A 17903-nucleotide genomic window follows, 5' to 3' on the forward strand; every position below is an offset into this window, starting at 1 on the left:
TGTTTTTATGTATTTCATAAATGCAAGATTTTGAGGAATAGTGCTTGAGTGACTAGTTCTCAAGACAGACACATGTAAACCCAAAATCCTGGGAGAGAGAAGATATATAATTTTCTTGCTTGTGTTCATGTCCCACATGGGCAGAACAAGTCCTGTTACAATCAACGGCTTTTCAAAGAAAATTTCAGTCTATGAAGCTTGTTTATTTCAAACAATATTATTATATCATAATTTTGGATGGGACAAATAAAGGTACTGTTCCTTCGTCTTTATTTTAAAAGAATTTATGTACAGAAAAGAGCCTTGGCGAGGTGAATCTTTATCTTTAGCCTGCCTGAATAGACTCTTCCTTGAAGTATAAGATGTATAACTTGTATTAATTTGCCATCCTCCTTTGAACTCTCTTGGCCCCTGACTGGGAGCTCCTGCATGTTATTCACTAATCAATTTAGATTGATTTGTTCTAGTCTCTTTCAAATGTCCCAAGAATGCCCACTTGTGAAATTCATGTTTTTTGATATAATAGCTTCAAAAAAGGGTTGTCATTTATTTCAAGTAATTCCTACCCTCTAGTTCTACAAAACCATGCTCAGGAAGCCTTATGAAGAATCTGCGAAAATTGAAAAAGTTTTTCTTATGATCAAAGTGTCCCCCTATCTCTAGAAAGGGCACTTAACTAGAGAGTGAAGACAGGAGCTGGGGTTCTGCGTTTATCAACCTTTCTTAAAATAATCACCTGAGAGCACGCCTCAAAAACATATGTTCTAAGGCCCTCCTCCTGTATATTCTGATGAGGTAGGCCCAGATCGAGGCCCAGTGATCTGTATTTTTGCCTGCACATGCAGTGTGAGTGCACAGAAAGATGCTTTGCAAATATTTGGGGCCACTCCCTCTGAATTCTTGAGTAAGGAGCATGTGGAACGTCACACTGAGCAACACTTGCCATCACACACACTGTGCATACCTTTCGAATTCCAGTGCATTCCAGACCACACATTTAGGGGGGAAACACCCCAGACTTCCATAGTAAATGGGGAAACTAAGATGAACTTTTGGGGAGTAATTCCATATTCGTGGATTTATTGTTGAGGAGTAAGCAGAGTCCACGAGAAGCGAGTCCTCTTTGCCTTTGAATGTTGACTTATTCATTTCTTATGAGCCTAATCCAGTGCTCATTCCTCCAGTTATGTTAGGACTTTTTTTGCATATTTTTCTGAGATGATTTGGTGTAGAGGTTAAGAACGTATAGCTTTGGAGTCAGCAAGGCGTAGTTTCTAGACCCATCTCCATCACTATTTGTATGATCTTGGGTAAGTCACTTAACTTTGCTGAACTTCAGTTTCCCGTAAGATGTGTATAGTAATAGTTCACAAAGTTGTTGTAAGAATTAAATAACACTATATAGGTAAAGCATTTGGCAAAGTGCTTGACACAAATTAAGTACTCTACTGGTCCCTATATTTAGGATAATTAATTCTGGAATATTAAGTAAAATATAAACTACTAAGCAGTTTTGCATCCCACCTACGTCTCACACTTCTACTTGATGTCAAGGTGGAGTTTATTGTATAACTAACTTGCAATTATTTAGGGACTAATTATCCAGTTGGTGGATTATGGTTATCTCTGCTTCACCTCTTATCAATTAGCTGAACTTTACTTAGTTTCTGTGCCTCCCACACTCTGCCAAAGGTGAGTGGGATGTGCATGATTCCTACTACGGGTTTTATAGGGCAAAGGGATTTGGGAAAAATTCTATGTCACCAGAGCAGATAGGAATAGCTTTTTGGAAGATATGAGAGTCAACCTGGGCTTGAAGGTGGGTAGGGCATTGAAAGGCAGTATAGGAGAGATGCCATTTCTGGGTACCAGGTACAAAAAAGGGAGCTACACATCTTCTAACAATTCTTCCTTTTCCCTCCAAACAGAAAGCATGAACAAAACCCAAGAGTCAGGAAGAACATGATATATTCAGGAAATACTAAAACTCTTGTCAATTGGAGCCAAGGTCTGAACTGTGGAAGAGTAACATGCTGTTTATTGAGCCCTGCTTTGAGCTAGGCATTGTGCTGGCACCTATGCAGACTATCTGTTTAGACAGCAGTAGACTAGCGTTCCCAAGCCAATCTTGAAAGTTCAACAAAAGAGTCTGGATTTGATCAGAACCAATAGAGTGTCAAAAGTTCTTGAGCAAGGGAGTAATATGATGAAAACGGTAAATATTCAATTGGTGGAATAGTCCGGAATGTGGAGAGATGAGAGAATGGGAGAGGCTTTTTATATTGATATAGAAAAGAGGTGATGAGAGCCTGGATTAAAGAATGGAGTGGGATGATTGAATTCAAGTACATTTTGGAGGAAGGGTTGAAAGGACTTGGTGACAGACTGGCCCTGGTAGATGGGGAGTTGATCATTGTTCATTGATAGCAGAATGAGTGGCAAGACTCCAAATAGACCGTGGACCTCCAAGGGCTTAAATAAAGGAAGCAGGTTTTTAGGGGGAAAAACCCTTTAAAATACAGTCACCATTTCTGCCTATTATCAGAACCCTTCATTAAGTAACACTTAGCTAACTGCAGTTCCCAGAGGCAGCAATGCCTGTCTTGAATAAACTAATGGTATGATTGGCGTTACATCCAAACTGGGAATTCCAAAGAGTTAACTTTCTAAATTGAGACCTTCATGGAGTTAGTTTTCCCAATAGAAAACATACAGAAGAGAAAAGAGAATCCCACCTCTTGGGACAGAAAATCACTGGCCCTTCTCCAATTAGAGAGAATTTAATTTGGACTGACGTGAGGATTTCATGTTAATTACTTGAGAGTTTTCTTTATCTTCAACAGAGCTAAAATCTGGCACAGCTCTCATGTAAATTTAGACCTTGGCTTTGGGGTTCTTCTTCTTTTTTTTTTAAGTTTTCAGTTTTTATTTAGAAAGAGTCAAGGATACTGGTATCAACTCAAGCTGATAGCTTTCAACATTTTGTTTTTAAAAAATTCTTCCAAGCTATTAGGATTTTTCATATCTAGGCATGAATTAATTATATGACATTTAGTTAAAAAAAATCCAAGACCCATTCTGTTGGTGTCTCTTTTAAGTCATACCATTTTCTCCTTACATATCTGGGTGTTTCGTGTGGTGGTGGGAATTAGGTGTGGTAGCTGAAATAGCTACCTTAAAATCTAATTAAACCGGGTATTGTGTGAATGTCTTGTGCACACATACAAAACTGCCTTTCAGCAAAACTGTGATGCAGGTGAAGTGTCTCTTGATGTTGTCCTCTTCCTTCAACTTTTTCTACGCTTGGTAGCATTTCCGTCTCCCTCCTCAGGGTCCAAAATTTCCAGTACGCTCTTCTCTCCATGCTCTCAATCTGTGTTTATCTGTGTTTTCTGGAAAGACTGGGAAAAGCTCATTCACACTAAGCAGTAAATGAATATTGAGGTTTCCCTTTTTATCTCTCTTGGGGTGTTTTTTTTCCTATCCCCAGGGAATCAGTAGGCAATCAAGGGATAAAGTTCCCACTGGAATTTTACGAATGACCTTGGTAAGGACGGCATTTGGCAAAATGGCCTGGGTGAGCCTTTTGGAACTCTCTCAAGTCTCATTCTGTCCCAGTTCTGACCCTGCCTTTAAAGCTGCCTCCGTATGCAGTGGCAACAGTCAGTCAAAAAACCCTCACGGGTTGGGTAGGAGTGGGGCGGTCTCCTATGTTCACATCTTTTACAGAGCACAGAGTAACACAGAGTTGAAAACTGTGGTAGAAACTTAATTATCAAATGCTATGAAATCAATAATACAATATGTATAACCATTTTGAATTCTTTATTCTGATATCAGTGAAGATTCTTTGAGGTACAACTGGATTTATTGGTTGAAATCTGTTGCTTAAGATGGTAAAGAAAGGCCAGAAAGGAAGTGAATGCTTATTGAGCACCTGGGTGCTGTTCCTTGTATCATCTCATTAATTTGCCCTGGCAACAACTCTGCAGGAAGATGCTATTATACCCATTTTACAGATGTGGACCATTGACTAAGGGAGGTTAAGTAGCTTACCTCCAATCAAGCAGTTAATAAATAGTCAGAAAAGATTCAAAGCTGAGCCCTTGGGACTGTTTTTACTTTCTTACCTATTTGGAGGTAGGGTCCATGTAATAAGAGAGAAGCATGAATGTTCCTGACAGCAAAGAGCTTCCCCATTGGTCATGTGAAATGATGGAAGAAGGTTAGTTCTGATATATTTTTGAAGAGTAGGGAAGAAGAAAAGGAGAGGTAAATTTTATTTGGTGGTGTGTTGAAGAATAAACTTCTAACAGGCTCTTTCTGAAGCAGACGTTTCTGGGCAAGTATGTTATAAGCAAAATAAGTAAAAATATTCTTACAAAAGGATGAAGCGATAAGATTCACAAAATGATAGCTACAAAAATAGTGACTAGATGAATGTTTCTAACAAACATAAAACCTGTCTCTAAACAGAATCAGAGCTCCATACAGAGAAGTATCATTCAGTCTATTTGATGTATGATCTTGTTTGCCTGATAATTTTAGGTACTGGTTGAGGTAACATGGTGATTATTATTGATTATAAAGAACTGAAAATCTGCTAAGTATCATATCAAATCTCTACCAGTATCCATATTTGTATTTATATCCATATCCAAATCTGTGTCTATACTTTTAAATTTATGTGCCCTGAAAAATCCAATGTGTGTTAAAGAATTCACACGCTAATGCTTAATAAGCAGGAAGCAAAGTTTAAAAAAGCCTTTGATGTGTTTCAAAACAAACTGATGCTCTAACAAGAACCTAGGTATCTGGGAAGTTTTTAAAAGTTTTTTGATAAATTAGTATTAATCTCAATTTAGATTTAAAATGAAAGTACTCAAAGACCTTTCATGCGTAAGTTAAATTTTTTTGGACAATATTTCATATGGAAAGTGGTTGCTTTGATAGGGGAGTAAAAAAGAAATGCTTCTTAAATCTAGATTTAAATGAAGAGAGTAAACCCACAGGACTGGAGGTTATGGCCGCACCAGGGAAATCTCCCTTAACTGGCATGGGGAGAATTAAGTAATGAGAGTCAGCGATTTTCACCCTGCCTGTTCTCTTTGTATTATTCAGATGATGAAGAATAATACCCTCAACCTCTCCAATACACACATACTCACATACGCACACACAGGTGTCTTGTCTGCCTATTACCCCATTGGTTGGGTTTACGGTGAAAAGGAACAGAAAGTAAACTCAGTTATATCAAGCATTCATTATTATCCCTGCTTATTTCCTTGGTGCCAGGCTTTAGGCTAAATGATTGGCATACACATTCCTTTACTAATAACAAGTTTCTGAGGCAAGGAATATCATGCCCATTTTGCAGAGGGGAAAACTGAGTCTCAAAGAGATTACACTGACTGTCCACATTCACCAATTAAAAAGAGGCCAATCTGAGATTTAAATGCAGGTCTGTCCCACTGAACGTGGCACTGACCCACTGTGTCTTTAGTGGTTAGGAGCCTTCACAGGCAAACAGTTCCCAGGAAAGTTTTCTGCATGAGCCTTGGCACTGTGGCCACTGCCCAAACTCACTTGCCCCTTAAGTATCAGTTTTTCTCTGGGTGTCCTGAAGGATGGTCTCCAGGACACCAGCACTCAGAGGTCATCCTGCAGGCAGGACCAACTACACAATTTGTGGAGGCATAGTGCAAAAAGTGTGGGGTTCCTTGTTAAAAAATTATTAAGAATTTCAAGGCAGTATAGGCAGAGCATTAAATCAAGTGTGGCCTGTGTGAGCGAAGGGCTCTGTGTGTCTGCGCAGGTGCATGCCCATGAGGCCGGTTCGGACTGCAGGACGTGTAGACAGATTGAATGGATTCTAGGCAGGACTACCTTTGGAGTTCCTGGTTGGGGAGTCGGGTGGGGCTTGGGAATGTCCTGTGATGTCACTTCTCCCTCTCTTGAAGTCTTCTCTGTGTGGACTTAGAGTTTCCCAGCTTAGACCCCAATTATGTCTAGGATGGAGAGCACAGTGGAAGGGGGAGAAAATTGACTCCAAAGTCGAGTCAAGATTTTGCCCAGAACACTGGTTCTCAAATGCTGGTTCACAGACCTATTCTGGCTTTGATGAAGTTTTTGCCTCTGTGATGTAAAACAAAAGAAATAAGGACGTGGCAGTGAGGTATTTTTGTGTGTTTTTGTCTATAAAGCTAAATTTATCCCATATAATGGATATTCTTTTCTAAGATCATGTTTGCCTAACGATTTTTTTGGTGTTAAAATGTTCTTGCTCTCAAAAAGAGATACTAGTGATACATGGTAGTTGTTTCTGAATCACCTCCACTAGCTGAATAAAAAGTTGAATACTCTACTGCATGATTTCCAATGATTTGGGGAAAATTTCACGGGCTCATGAAATATAAAAGTGTAGGAGCTCTTGGATCAGAAGGTGAGGGAGAGCAGCGTGGTATAGTGAAGAGCCCTGGGCTGGGAGCCCCCTTAGTCTTACGAGACTCGCTTCCCTTCTTGGGGGCCCTTGTCTTTCACTCTACATGGAAAGTTCTGGACCAGACGAGTGCGTAGCCCCTTCCAGCTCAGCATTCTCTGAGAACTCTGCCCACATAGCTCTCATTGCTCAATCACCGTGTGCATTTGGATTACAGACCCAACGGATCCCACTTATCCGATTCATGGAGAAACAATGTAAGGAAATCTGAAACAGAATAACCACAGAAACAACCCAACAGCTGCTCAATAGATGCAGAGATGAGCCCATCATAAAATGTACTATGGCATGTCATAATGGTTGGGATACCAGGAAGAAAGTTCTATCTTAAGTACCATTGACTTAGTTATATCATGTTTGCCAAACAGGCAGTGAACATCTGCTTATTAAAAAAAAATTCCTCTTTAATTCTTTCCTTTAGATTTCATCCTTTAAAAATTCCTTAGGATATGTTTTGCTTAGTCCATCAAGCCATTTTAAAAGGAAGCCTATGAATTATTTCCTGAAGTTTTTAAAAAATATAATAAAATGATTTGCCGAGTTAGCATAGAGCTTCAGTCCCAGCCTTATGAATAATAGGCATTCAATAAATATTTGGTAAATAAATAAATTTTAATAGAAATGTACTTGTATTCTAATTCTGGCACATTATAAACTTATCTAGCAACTGCTCTCCTTTTTTTTTTTTTTAAAAAAAAAGCCAAATTTGCTGTGTATAGCTCTTTACACTCTACTTTGTGCTTCTGAATTGTCAAAACAAACTTAACTGCTCCCAGGAACTCTGATCCAATATCACTGTCAAAATGTTTTACAACGATTTGGCCAAATGTTTGTGGAACAGCTGTGCTACTAGTCTGCCTGAGTCACTTTCCTTCTTTCGTTTTGGCCCAATCCTGTGATTCATCATTCTGCTTTTAGAATATTTGCCTATTTTTAAAACCAGTCAAAGAAGGCAGCCACTGTTTAAAAGTAAACACACCACACATCAACTTGGGGCAGCTCTGTAAGCAGCTTCGCAAGCTCTGAAATTTCTGGCTGGCAGGGATGCCAGCTGAAGCAGATGGCATCGAGCAGTGACATGCGGGACTGGCTTTCAGACTGAGTAGTTTCCTTACATCTGTCTTTGGTTTTCTTGTTCCCACTGCCATTTCCTACTTGGATTAATCCAGCTTGATCCCTTCCTTCACAAAAACCTTACTTTTATCTTGCTTGTCTCTCTAAAACATTCCATTATATGTTTGTTTCTATGTCAATCATTTAGACTTTTTTTTTTTTTAGGAAGATTAGCCCTGAGCTAACTACTGCCAATCCTTCTCTTTTTGCTGAGGAAGACTGGCCCTGAGCTAACATCCATGCCCATCTTCCTCTACTTTATACGTGGGACGCCTACCACAGCATGGCTTTTGCCAAGAGATGCCATGTCCGCACCTGGGATCCCAACTGGCGAGCCCTGGGCCCCTGAGAAGCAGAACATGTAAACTTAACCACTGTGCCACCGGGCCAGCCCCTAAACTTTTTTTTTCAACTCAAGGAATACAGTCTTAAGCCTTTACTTATTTGCAAAATTATCAGCAAGGTCACATATATGTGATGCTACATGGTATGACTATAAATAATGACACAGATTTCTATAGTGAGCTTTATTAATTCTGGGTAGGCCAGGTATTTGCTATTTACTTTACTATAGTAAAGCAAACAAGTAACTTTTTTCTTTCTTTTTTATAATTAAGGTGGAAGGAGTGTGACTTCACAGGGAGCAAGGTGGATTAAGTCCAGGAAGCTTTGAGTTGCATTCCTGGCTGTCTTGGAATTCTAGAATGCACTGTCTGCTCTGGTACTTTACAGAACTGGTCTCTCCTAAGGGGTGCCTGCTCATCTGTGATTATTAGGGTTGAGATGCCAAAGTATAATATGTTCACATTTACCCATGCCAAATTGTCCTGGCCTTAACTCAATGAGCTAAAACAATCATGATGTCTGGGCTGTTGATACTTTATTGAAGTAAATTTAAATGCACCTCAGACCAAAATCAGTTTTACAAACTATAGGTTTTATAATGAAGCCCACCTCTAAAGGGTCAGTGGCAACAAGTGAATATTTCTCTTTTGTCCAATTCTCTGCAAATAACAAGATGAATTTAAAAAGCCATTGGCAGAAGTTGTCACGTCTACTCTGAGTAGGAAGAGAACATTCAAAGGGCCTGGAGATTGGATCTCCTTGTTGCCTCTAAGACAGTCCTCCAGCCTGCAGCAAGGGTCTTGGGAAGATTGCCCCATTTCTACTTGCTCATGAAGCTAAACGGTGTCAGTGAACCTGTGGGCATCCATTGTCTGGCACAGGTACAGTGACAAATGGATTTACATTGCATGAGACATTGTCATTATCTTAAGCCACTTTTAAATGGGAGTGTTATTGTACTATTGACTAAAATATACCAGAGGCTATGAAGTGACGTGACCCTTGAGGTGTTTGGCAGAGGTTAATACTGTCCTTGTTTGAATTATCTTTCTGGTGATTATTTTCAGCGCCTTCAAAGAAATGTAATCCCTTAGAAGCCAGGAGCTCCTTGTGTGCTGCATTTTATTCTGGAATGTGTTCTCCGTGAGTAGGGAGAGGATACTTGCTCCTGCACTGTGTATGGCCCGTATCACTTCCTCTAGTTCAAAGAGAACATCAACAGTTTTTAGAAATAAATTTGATTATGGTAGTGAGAGCACAAAACCTATTATCTTTCCTTTCTTTATTGTAATTTAAAATAGCTTTGGTCTTTATTTATTCCTGTAGCCTGTATTTTGTCTTATTCTCACCGTCCTAGGTCCTGGGGTTGGTGTTGTCAACAAGGAGGGGATTGGAGAGGAATGGCCAATGGTCTGCCTGGAGATACAGAGGTTCTGCTGACAAGGGGGCTGTCCCCTAGAGCCAGGGCTCGGTCAGTAGGATTTTCATGAAGAGATTTGTGGGTGACTTGGATATTTGAGGCCAAACTTCTGTCAGGTTTCCTCTGAGGTTTCTGAGAACTGCATCTTTTCGTCCAGCAACACCTGCCTATTGCGAGTCAGTGAGTTGAAGACAGAATTGCCCGCTCTCTGAGCTCAGGCTCTCCCACAGCAAGGCAGTGGACTGAGCCCCAGGTTGGGAGTGCTGCTTGTTACCCACAGTAACCCAGAACAAGGCTCTGGTTAGCTGCCTGTTAGTGGTGGTTTGTGGTAAGAGCAGTGGGCAAAACCGTCAAAACTTGCCACCGTTGGAGTCACTCAGAGCAGAACGAACGCTTCTATTTTCACTGACACATTCTTGTCCCATTGAGACTGCGCTGGTCACCTCATTAGCACCTTGTTAAAGTGCTTTCCTGCAGATCATATTTTTTGGTTTTGGCTCACGTAGGAGTATTGAAAGACAAGCAGCACTTGTTAACTGGAGAGCTCCCAGACGGAACATTGGAGGATGCTGATATTTGTTTGCAAAATTTTGGTGAAGCCAGCTAAGCTGTCTGTGCTTCTGTTTGTAGTGACAATGAGCAAAATTGTCTTCTGCATTCTATCTGTCCCCGACTGAAGTGATGGAAATAACTGAAGCGGTATATACTGAGGGTTTAACGACGAAGTCTAAAGATGGTTTAACAGCAGGACAACTCTTGTGAGAGAAAGGACCCTATAGTGAAGAATCCTTTTATTTTCATGTTTTAGATGATGCACCTCCTGAAGACGCCATTCCTCTGGTCTTTCCAGAATTAGAACAGCATCTACAGGTAAGGATTTTTCTAGAGCCTCTCTTCTTTCCTCCTCAGTTTCACAAAATATAGTAAGCTGGGGAGCGGCCCAACTAGGGAAGACTGACTTGGAGATAGAGAGGGGAGCCTTCAAGTCATCGAGGTTTGCGTTTCTAGAGCTCCAAAGTCAGGCTGAAGCCCTCATGCAAAGTCCCTGCCAGGTTATCCAACTACAGCACCAGAATACCACAAATTTATAGTATAAACTAGCTCCCACTTCTAAGGAGTTCTGAAGCCTGGGAACAGGGCTGGTCCCTGCCCTTCTTTGCTGTGCATGTCTCTAAGCATTGCAGGTTTGACCTGTTTGGGGGTAGAGATTAAATAATCAACTGTGCAAAGGAGATTTGTCTTGTGTGGCAAGATTTCAGAAGAATCTTCCTTTCTCTACTCCAGCCCCCCACCCCCTCCCCAGTTCTCTAACAACTTTTCACAGAATATAATTATTTTAAGTTAAACCTTCTGAAAACTGTCTGGTTTGACCCATGAGAAAAATATTTCATATGCGTAGTCTATGGATGACCTATCCAAGATATCCCATTTTAATGCATTAGCATTATTTGAAAGGTACCAATTTATGACATTTAAATCTTTTTTAGATGGCATATGGTGATTCCAGGCAAAGATGGCTTTAGGAAGAGGTTCTGCTTAAAATACCTGGAAATTGGCCTTGGGGCAGACGTTCACTTGAGTACTTCACTTTGCAGGCACATTTGGACAAGTCTAACAGGAGTTTTGAATCCTGTGCACAGACGTTTGCTTGGTCACCACTTTTTCCCCTAAATATTGATTTTGAAAGACTTTAGGAGGGGTCTGCAGCCTCCAGTCTCCAACAGGCCCTGATGTTCCCTTTCATCTTACACCCAGTAGTTTTTCCCATTTATAGGTGTTCCTGGTATCCTGAAGTCACTTGAGTTTGGGACCCCTGGTCCTGAACAGCCCTGGACAGAGGTGGGAAGAAGCCAGAATGAGCTGTCATGCAGCCCAAGATGGGGTCACTTCGTGTTGGCTCCAGTTCTTATCTCAGCACCCAGTGCACTGAGTTAAAAACCTGGCAGCAACTAGGTGAGGTTGGAAGAGCTGGTGCTCCACTGCCGGGGTGGCCTCTAAGGATCAACCGAGCACAACAGGTGTGATTGGGCTCGTTGCAGGAGCCCTCATTCTCACCTCGGCTGTAGTCCTGGGCATTGTCACAGGCCTCCAACAGAGAGCCTGCTCAACAGAGCAATATCAGTTGTGTAGACATTACTGAGGATTGTCCACAAGGTGGACTGATCACCACATGTGTTGTTAAAAGACAGCTTTGTTCTCCTCTAAAATTTCCTCTGCAGCTATTAGCCATCTTATCTCCGTCTTCTCCTGTCCCCCATGCTGGGTCTTCAAATAGCTGTCCTGGTTCCCAATGTCTAACCATATCCCCAAAATCACTTCCTTTCATCGTGGAGAACAATTCACCTGTCCCCCTGCTTTTCCGCCTGGCATGCTCACATGACATACAACCTTCCTTCTTAGGCTCTATCCTCACAGCAGGGCTGAGTATGTGCTGCTGGTGATGTATTGGGATTGTAAAATAATAACTCTATTCTTTCCCCAGTCACAGTTTCTTTCTCCTTTATTTTTTATTTATTTTTAGGATCGGCACCTGAGCTAACATCTGTTGCCAATCTTCTTCTTTTTTCTTTTTCTTCTCCCCAAGGCCCTCCAGTACATAGTTGTATATTCTAGTTGCAGGTCCCTCTGGTTGTGCTATGTGGGAACCCGCCTCAGCATGGCTTGATGAGCGGTGGTGCCATGTCCACACCCAGGATCTGAACCGGCAAAACCCTGGGGCATCAAAGTGGAGTGCACGAACTTAACCACCCGGCCACAGGGCCGGCCTCTTTTTTGCCTTTATTTTAACAGTCACCTCAAAGCTATTTTATTATCATGGAAGTTAGATGAAAAGAAGGAGTAAACATGTTTTGAAAACAAAACATTAGAAACATATTCCGGTTCTTGTTCCTCCATCAAATAATGGATCATTAAGTATACTTTTTTGTATTGACAGCACAATTTTTTTCCTCTGGGAAGGTTGACAGTGTTCCCTGGCTCATGGATCATTCTTCACAAAATTCATAGCACTCCTGGCAATTATCCAGATAGTTTTTCTATTAAAGCATCAAATGGTTGACTTTTATTGCTTTTATTCCATTTGACATATATTAGAAATTGTCTGTTTATTTTAATCCAACGAGACGATTTCGTCTTCATTGATCTTTAATGACTTAGCCAGTTGAGGGGCTGGTTTCTGACTCATGAGCTTTGGTCCTCTCCCCCTTAAAATATGATGTTGCTTGACCTCTTCATGAACGAGAGAACATTCCTAGCATTACATCTAAAAGCATTTAACTAAGTGCTTGTTTGTTAGGTGAAGGGTATGATTGAATTTGTTACAAACATTTGCCAGTTGACAAGTCACTTAGTCAGAGTTGCCTGTGTCTGAGACTGTGGCCTGTTACCTTTATTCTATGCACCCAGGCATGAGTGTTTACAAAAAAGCTGACAAAGTTCCAGAGGAGAAAGCTAACCCAGAAAAGTACATGGAAATGCAGATTCTTGTTTCCATGCTTGGGATAAACATATAAATTTAAGCCATTCTGCAGCAGGAAGTGTCTGTATTGAAAGCAATGAAAATGCTTTATGGACGAGAGGAGCAATCCATTCCATGGAGCAGGCCGTCTTTACAGTCATTCTCATGTGCTTTCATCTCCAAGTAACGGCTCTTGGAATTTTACCAACCATCAGAATCCTCTACGGAAGAATAAAAGTTAGGTTACAAAGGCATATGAAGTGTCTTCTGGTTGTCACTCTTTGCTTAAGGATGAACCGACTCTTGATGATCTCTACTGGAACCTTAAAAACTTGCCTAGTGAAAAATAAATGATGCCAGGTGATTCTTTCCAGGCTTCCTCTCTGCACACCCTCAGATTTAAATCCCACCCATGCGCATTGAGTCTCGACTAGGTGAGGGGTGTTTCTCTGCAAATGATCTCGTTTGATCCTTGCAACCATTGTGTAAGCTAACTCTTATGGCTCCACTTTAGAGATGAGAAACAGGAGGCCTAAGTTTGGTCTAAATAAATTTTCTAATTCAGACCAGCTCTCTGGTTCTGAATCTAGGTCGCTTTCTTTCTCTTACACCTCTTGTAGAACTTCTGGACTGCTTCAATTACTTTGAGAGGTGGAGATTTTTTTGTTTCTGGTTTACAACGTTGCCATAATGTAGTTATAGAAGAACCTTCTAAAATCTGTTCCGACTTTCTGATATCCATTACGCATTCTTTCATAGTTTATAAAATGCGGCTATAAAGTATCTGTTTGGTAGATACTCCATCACCAATTTGACCCCCAAGATTTTTCTGTTGCTTTGCCAAGAATGTGGACATGTTTGAGCATGTAATTCGCCGTGCTTCTATTTTCACAGAAGCCATAAAAAGCCTTGTGCAAGAATAGCAGCGACAAACATTTCTCTTGATGTCTCTATTAATGCAGAATGTTGAGCAAGACACTTTGGGGTCAGGTAGGTGTTAAAATGAACATCTCATTATAATGTTCATTTGTGGGCCTTTGGCCTCAGCCCAGGGGCAGGTGTTAGGTTGATTCTATTTTGTGCAGATTCCTATCCTGGAACTTGGTTTCTAAATTCTCCATGCCTTTTAGATGCAGTATTTGGCCAGAGCTGGTTTCAACCATAGAGTCAAAAGAAGGGAGGCCCAATTCTATGTCCACTTCTAAGAATGAATGAAAAATCGTTACTTTTCTTTAGGCCTCAGTTTCTTTCTATTTGGAAAAGAGGTAATGACTGACCTTTCTCTCTATTCTGAGGGAGGGTCCAATCCTTTAATAGTCCCAGCGTTTGGATCAGGACCAAGTTTGTCTTAAAATTTAACCACGTTGCTATGTTTTTGGGACTGTGGTTTGATCTATGGATGATCCAAAGCTACCCTATAATGTAGTCTTAATCGCAGTGGAATGAGGAATACGTTTTTATAATCTGGTAGAGGACATGCTAACGAGTAGATTGTGATAAACTCCCCAATGGGAATTTCAATGACTGGAGCACGGGCATTGGCATTAGATTGGGTGCATTTGATCTCAGCTTCATACCTACTAGTTTATGATTTGGGGCGTGTTGTTTACTCTCTCTAAACCTCACCTGGAGAACGTGGAGGTAACAATGTCTGTCTCGCGTTGTTGTTGTGGGAATTAAATGTGATCTAGCACAGTGCTTGGCAAAGATAATTGCTCAATTAATGTTAATTTCCTTCCCTAGTGAAATCATTTATTGAACAAAATATTTGAGAACAAGTAATTTATCTTTATATGTATAAACTGAAATAAAAGAAGCATCTCTTCGGATTTTGGGGTTAGGGATAGAGGTTCTGTTGCCCATTTCTTTTCATTAAGCTAAAGCACTTGGAAAACAATATGACTTTTTTTTTTTTTTTTAAACCAAATTGAGCAATAGCTTCAATCCTTCCTAACGTCCTCCCATCTAATCTGAGAAGACAGTGACAGGTGTCTGTGGTACACACTGAACTTGCCTTTTCTCAGACAGACTCTGATAAGTCCAGAAACTGATGTCACCTCCACAAATAAACAATTTCGTAGCTTCAGTTGTGTACCATAATATCTTGTTATCCGAGCAGTCACTCCAGAAACTTCTTTTAGGTCTTGCATCAACATATCGCTTGATATCTGGGAAATGAAGGTGGTAGAAAATGAAGTCTTAGCCTTCCAGGATTCCACTACACTGGTCTTGAACAACATCCGGAAATGCATTTAGGAAATAGTTCCACAGAAAGCACAGCAAGTGTCTGTAATTCTCTCTCTCACACACGTTGAAAAGTATCTTACAGTTGTCCCTTGGCTGTTATGACCACACAGAAAATATATATAGATACCTTGGAACTTTACAATGCTACCTTTTTATATTTCTATTTTTTCTGAGAAGCCCAGTGGTCATTAAGATATGCCATGTTGAAAAAGTTTGAGACACTCTTGAGTTCTCACTCCCTTTTATATTGTTTATCTCCATAGAAATGACTTAAATATACTTCATTCCATTGTTATATAGTGTAAAGAAAGACATGTATTATAATTACTGGTGCTGACTTTGATTCTAACATAGATACTATAGAAATGTCAGTTCTTAAAATATTTCTAAAATATTTAAAATTCTAAGATAACAGAGTTTTCAAATATTGGAATTAGTCTGGACTATGTTTTCTTCACTTGATTTCAACCAATTATGCTTATTAATTTGGGGACATTAAAAGGTAGCATAAATTTAAACCAGACACTCTCATCCCCCCTCCCCCCAAAATAAAGATAACACTGAGTGAGAATCAAGGAACAAATACAAGTGAGCTCAGCAACTGTTGAATATTTAGCTTCCTAAATATATCTTGTGTGTGGGAAGCCAGGATAGGAAAATTAAATTCTTACATTTTTCAAGTGGATGGGGCCAGTAGTATTTGAAGAAGCCAAGTAGAAAACGGAAACGCTCAAGCTGGCTTTGTCCCTTGGAGAGAGATGCTTGGCTGGGTCCTCTCCCACGGGGCCCTTTCCAGAGGACGGAGTCCATTTCAGGAGGAGCTTGCTATAAACTGATGGTCCTGGGCAAAGAGCGGAGATGGGATGGTGTGGCTCAAGCTGGCATTCTTGGAACAGAAGCCTGTGGTTTCTCTGTTACTTCATCTTGTTAAATTGGTCCTGATGATTGGGGTGGATACCAGAGATAGTAGCGACTCACTCGCACTGCCATGTAATTTAAAGCCCTTGCAAGCTCCGTCCACAGGCAGCAGCAAGAGGAGGAGGAGATGGAGGAAAGGGGGTGAGGAGGAAGTGCCCCCTCCTGGGCTCTGACCTCATCCAAACCCCAATCTGTGTCTTGGAAAAATGTGTTTCCAAGTTGGCTTGCGATGCTGTTAGGAGAATGTCTTAATTTAACTTTCTTAGAACTGCCTGTGTTGTGAGTTGACCAGATACCATGGCGTCGAGTGATTCTGAAAAGTTGTTTCTGTGACCTTACAGAATTGATGTTTTAGTGCATGGAGGATACTTTTACTTTTTCATTGTCAAATCAAATACCTTTGGAATGCAATATTTCACTCTTTAAGCAAGAGTGTGGAATCGATGTATCCAAAGTGTGGGAAGATGTGGCGTAATTGTGGGGAAGATAACAAGGAATCTTCTCCTCCTGATGAGAAAATAAATTTACTATAAACACTAAGAGTTTATTTATTGCTTATCCATTCCCAGCATGAGATTATAACCATGAAGATTTCTTGGACGAGAGTAGTCAAAATTAAGCAATGAGAATTGAAATAAAAATAAATGTGTTAATTTTTATTCCAAGAAGTTAATAGATGTTTTTCATCTGGTTACCACAGGCATCTTTTGAGTTATTTCTTAGTTTTTAATGTAACTATCTGCTAAACAGTATCTTAAACCATGTATGGCCAATTAATTCATGAGCGCCAGTGTTTTAAGTATCACATGACATAAGCCTACTGGCAGCTCCGTTTTTAATTTGGACACCTGATTCCTGCACTTGAATTTTGGGACTCTATTTCCTCAGGCAAAAACATTTATTCAATGAATACTCTTGGTCATATATTGTCTCTTATTTTGAGGAGCTATGAGAAGGTAAGAGAGAGTCACCCCTGGTGCGGAAGACCCTACACGCATACATGTGAATACACAAACACACCTTATATCATAAAGCAATGAGAGTGTTCAATGTCATACAGAGCAACACATCTCATTACTCTATAGTTCTGCTTTTTATATTAGGTCTAAAACCTAAATATCTTCTTTGTTTTTCTGGGAAAGATTCGTCCTGAGCTAACATCTGTTGCCAATCTTCCTCTTTTTGTTTTCCTCCCCAAAGCCCTAGCACATAGTTGGGTATTCTAGTGGTATGTGCTTCTAGTTCCACTATGTGAGCTGCCGCCACAGCATGGCTGCTGACTGATGAGTGGTGTGGTTCTGTGCCCAGGAACTGAACCCAGGCCACCCAAGCAGAGCGCACTGAACTTGAATCACTAGGCCATCAGGGCTGGCTCTAAAACCCAAATCTCTTAATACTCTTAATCACCAGAATTCCTGTTGAGATGAGAACCATATGTGTTTATTTGATGAGTTTTCTGGGCTAGTGTAAACATCCAATGATGTCAAATGCCTTCTAAGGACACGGGGTCCTGCTGATCAGAGGGTGCTGTGATTTGTCCAGCAACATTTGGGATTAGTGGTGAATGGTTCCTGATTATAAAGGGATGAGAAATTTTAAGTTTCCTGCGGAGAACGGCTGGGTGTGAATGCAGTGAGCCTCAGATAAGGAATCCTGGTAGCAATGATTAGAAGATGGGCTAGCAGCAAGAGAAAGATTTAATTATAAATTTTTTTGCATTAACTTTTTTTTATTGCAAAAACACATAACATAAATTTTACCATCTTAATCATTTTAAAGTGTACAGCTCAGTAGTGTTAAGTATATTTACATTGTTGTGTGACCAATCCCCAGAACTTTTTCATCTTACAAAACTGAAACTCTGCCCATTCAACAATAACTCCCCATTTCCCCCTCCCCCCAGC

At 40.5% G+C, this 17903-nt stretch overlaps 1 protein-coding gene across 4 annotated transcripts in view; it reads left to right on the plus strand.

The window, feature by feature from the left end:
* Positions 1-17903, plus strand: part of MAP3K7CL (MAP3K7 C-terminal like) — a 36739-nt gene that overhangs the window by 6877 nt on the left and 11959 nt on the right. For all 4 annotated transcript variants that reach the window (XM_044751153.2, XM_014866405.3, XM_014866408.3 and 1 more), the window contains exon 3: positions 10186-10247. In XM_044751153.2, coding sequence (XP_044607088.1) covers positions 10186-10247 — 62 coding nt within the window. The remainder of the gene's footprint in view (positions 1-10185; positions 10248-17903) is intronic.

This window comes from Equus asinus, chromosome 18, assembly GCF_041296235.1.
Source record: "Equus asinus isolate D_3611 breed Donkey chromosome 18, EquAss-T2T_v2, whole genome shotgun sequence".
In the NCBI taxonomy this organism is placed as follows: Eukaryota; Metazoa; Chordata; class Mammalia; order Perissodactyla; family Equidae; genus Equus; species Equus asinus.